At 31.7% G+C, this 4,205-nt stretch overlaps 1 protein-coding gene across 1 annotated transcript; it reads left to right on the top strand.

Annotated features, from left to right (window-relative positions):
• The first annotated feature begins 2,606 nt into the window (after positions 1–2,606).
• LOC111402690 (dCTP pyrophosphatase 1-like) lies at positions 2,607–3,762 on the top strand. The gene is made up of 2 exons (XM_023031047.1): positions 2,607–2,760; positions 3,437–3,762. Exons 1-2 carry the CDS (start codon positions 2,626–2,628, stop codon positions 3,668–3,670), a joined length of 369 nt encoding a protein of 122 aa, XP_022886815.1. The 5' UTR covers positions 2,607–2,625; the 3' UTR covers positions 3,671–3,762.
• The last annotated feature ends 443 nt before the right edge of the window (positions 3,763–4,205 follow it).

Here is a 4,205-nt window from a genome sequence, read left to right as displayed (position 1 = left end):
TATTGTTAAATGAATTTTGCTACATGTATAGTTTTGTTTACTATGTCATTTATGGATGTTAAGCTAACGAAAAGTAAATCAAATTGGGTGTAAGAAGTAAATGAAATTTAAATTTAACAAAAAAATAATTTGAAAGTAATTCAAATTACATTTAATCCGTAATGATTTTAGAATTTTTGACATCATATTTAATGTAAAATTTTCTAATAAAATGATGTAAATTATATTGAAAAATTTATCGTGAAAAAATAATAAACGTTAATGAAATAATTGATTTTTTTTAAAATGACGAGTTAAACGCCTCTTTTAATACATACGTTTGATGCATATTTAACTATTTTCGAATCTGTTTGGACCATTCGATATAACTACGATGTAGTTTTCATAACGAACTTCTAGATGATGCAAGCGATTTGGAGATTTGGATAGTATATGATCATTGGCAAATTTTAAAAGTTAGCATATTATCAAAATTTTCGAAATACTAATTTGGAACGACCTACTTTGAAACATCGTATCTTTTGCTATGGTTGATCATTTCGCACACCATTAAGAAGCGAAAAACTAGGCCATGAGCGTTTAGAAATGATATTAAAAATGCAATATTTCAATTTCATTTGATATGTATTAAAGTGAATCGAAGACGAATTAAAACAACTATTTTCTGAAGGGGGAAAAATTCCAAAATCTTGTGGGGTCATCTGACCCCACATGACCCCATGTGGGTCTGCCTTTGATGAGAGGGGATAGATGAGAGAGAGAAAGAAAGAAAAAGTGAATTATCTGAAAAATAAAATCTCACTCCCACTAAAAAAAATATTTTTCTTAATTTTGAAAAAAATATAGAAAAATATGATCAAATAATCAAAAGTAGAAAAATATTTTTTATAGAAAAAATGTCAATCAAAAAGTACAAAAATAAAAATTTAGTGAAAAAATATATTTTTCATGGAAAATATTAACAATTCAATTCACCTAAGTTTTATGGTATGAACACTTTACATGGACATGGAGATACAAAGTTGTTCTAAAAATTAAGATACAAACAAATTGGGGATACATTTATTTTTACACCTTTTAAGATATGGTGCACGATGTGTCATGTCGGACACCGGCTCGAGGAATTTTTTAAAGTATTCCACAAATGTTAGAAATTTAAATAATTAATATAAGAAAAGTACGACATGACATGCGGCACGTTGGATCCATATCATAGGTGAGATATATGGCACCAGAGGCCGACAATTGTCCATATCAGAACTGCAAAACACGTATTTTGATCATGGGATGGTTGATTCAACGGTGCTGGCTTGTCCACAATGAATCCATAATGTCTATGCCCTTGTTTGAGCCCTATTTTTATCAAGAAAATGTATTTTTAAATAGTATAATGATGTAAAATGTGTGGTTAAAAAATATGAAAAAATTTTAAATTTTCGTGTAATATTATTTTATTGAAAAATGTGAGGTTGAAATGATGTCAAAATATTGTTTAAAAATGTATTTTTTTTAAAAAAAAGGGTTCAAACAAGGGCTATATTTCCCCCCTCAAAAAGCTTACGGATTAGGCCAACAAGAAGCCTGGATAAGCAAGTGGGAGTGAGTGATTTCAAGTCATGCATAAAAATATAGAAACACATTTTTAATACTTCACATCAAGGTGCGCCTACATGGACCCCACAGGGAAGAAAAATTCCGTTCACTTGTCGAAGATAAAATATAAAGGGTAATTCTATTTGTACACTTTATGGTGTACATAACGGATTACGCCCTTTTACATGGAGAGGTGCCTATTAATATTTTATTGTATGTGGACCCACTTCCATGTGAGGCGGGTAATACTGTGTGTACACCATTGTGTAGACATAGTATTATATATATATATATATATCTTTCAACAGTTGAATCTTTTGATATTGTGATGATTCTGAAAACAAAAAGTTCTTCATTGGCTGCGAATTGAATGCTCATGAGTTTATAAGGGGATTAAACTACTTCACCTAATAGATTAACATTTTAAGATAAAATCTTTAGCGACAATGAATAGGTTGTATGTCGAAGTTGAATTTTAAACATACGTCGAAGATTCAAATAAAATGTGGACCCCAATTAATCGCAATAACGATAGATTCAGTTACCGTTAACAAGATGGTAGAGCCTTCATGGTAATGTGGTCTAGCGCGATGGAACTTATATAAATTTCGATAAATTATGTGATCTTCAGTTGGTTAAAAGAATATGTACATAAAATTGGTCATTGCTTAAGGTGCAACCATCGTAATCAAGCATGAACCTTTCTTTTGAATGAGACTATTAAGAGATGTGTGAACAATCCTACCTTCAAATCTCGCCTTCATATATTTATAAAATTTCATCTTACAAGTCAAATCTTTAATTTATTATAAGAAATTTCACATTGTTAAACTTTTGCCTTGAAAAATATCTCAATGACCATTTTTCGATTAAAAAAAAAAAAAAAAGACAAATAAATAAGTTCTTCGTTTATCTAAATGTAAATGCTTTATATCCTATCCGTACCTTTTTGTCTATAAATAGGAGACCATGTGCATGAAGCAGGTGAAAACATAACTAAGAAAGAAAGAACCGTATATAGAAAAAGAGAGAATGGAGAATTCCCATGTATGTCCTAAGAAAGTTAAGGATGTTTCCTTGCAAGAACTGAGAGATAGCCTGCAAGAATTTGCAAGAGCTAGGGGTTGGGAACAATATCACAGTCCTAGAAATCTCCTTCTGGCTCTGGTATGTAATACTATATTTGCTTATATAAAGTGTTCAACATTTACATAATGAGCAGTAAAATAGAGCCGACGGACTATGCCTTATACTATCGTGTCTAACATTATTAAACAATACAACATATAAGCTTTTAACTTATTTTTCTTGAATTGTGCTACACTTACAAATATGGTTTCCAAAGTAGGTTGACAAAATAACATTTTCACCAATCATTTCAAAAATAGGTTTTTAAATCATTTGAAATCAATGGCTTGGATTTTGTCAACATATCTTTTGTCAACCAACTTTGTAAGGAAACTTTGTACAAGTATAATTATTGATTTTTCTTTATTCGTTCTAAAGAAAATTAGGGTTGAGCTCTCAAACTGTTCACGTGGTGTGATTATGGATGACAAATCTTCAAAAGAAAGGTTCTAGTTCTTCAACTTATTAAATATATAAACCTAGGCCCTCATGTGACTTAAAATTGGAACCACTCAACATTTCTTTTCAGTTGATCAATTGAGAGTCGTGTACGATTTTAACGTCTACATTGACAACTTCAATCGCATAAGGACCCTAATTAACAATTTAAGGTTTGGGAACATATTCCTAGTTCTCTCTTAAGTCTGTCATGGGCTGTCCAGTGCCACGGGCGGACCTAATGGACCTAATTTTGAAGCTTGCAAATATCTCACAGGTTGGAGAAGTGGGAGAGCTATCTGAAATATTCCAATGGAAAGGAGAAGTAGCAAAAGGACTCCCCGATTGGACTTCTGATGAGAAACAACATGTTGAAGAGGAACTCTCTGATGTTTTCCTTTACTTATTGCAATTGGCTGATGTTTGTGGAGTTGATCTTGGCCAGGCTGCTCTCACAAAAATCATCAAAAATGCCCAGAAATACCCTGTTAATCCAACTACTTTTAATTAACATGTCGTTAAAGTTAACTAATTGCTGTTAAATCAGCATTTTAAATAGCTCATAATGCTACCTTTTGGTATTAATGCATGTTATTTACATAATCTGTTCCTTTATTTATTTTTTATTTTTTACTTTTGAAAACCCCTTTTTTTATGTAAGGATGGATAAGAGTAGCAAATTTGTTCGGATTTGCAGTAACAACCTGAACAAAGTGACAAAAAATGATTCGTATATTGACAATGGAAGGAACGACATAAGAGAAAGTAGCCCTCACCGGCTTGATTAGCAACAAGATTGGACCAAGAATGGCTAGACCTTGCCTCATCGTAAGATTGGAAAGAAGACGAAGGAAAAACGTATGTTATAAACGCAATGTCTGCACATAATACTTGCATAACCCAAAAACATGGGATGCTAATTTTCGAGTTTTCACAGTTAAAAAACATGAAGGTATATGATGGGATAAATAAATTGTCTCAAGCTAATGTTTGGCTATCAGGTGCTACGGTGATGAAATCACTCACACCATACTCTAGAACTATAA

The sequence above is a fragment of the Olea europaea genome, chromosome 10, assembly GCF_002742605.1.
Source record: "Olea europaea var. sylvestris chromosome 10, O_europaea_v1, whole genome shotgun sequence".
Lineage (NCBI taxonomy): Eukaryota > Viridiplantae > Streptophyta > Magnoliopsida > Lamiales > Oleaceae > Olea > Olea europaea.
This window is presented reverse-complemented; position numbering and strand designations above follow the sequence as displayed.

Excerpts from the sequence above, each read along its gene's own strand:
- LOC111402690 (XM_023031047.1), top strand. The coding sequence starts at position 2,626 with ATGGAGAATTCCCATGTATGTCCTAAGAAAGTTAAGGATGTTTCCTTG. Across the intron at positions 2,761-3,436 it reads GAAATCTCCTTCTGGCTCTG|GTTGGAGAAGTGGGAGAGCT; the intron begins GTATGTAATACT and ends AATATCTCACAG.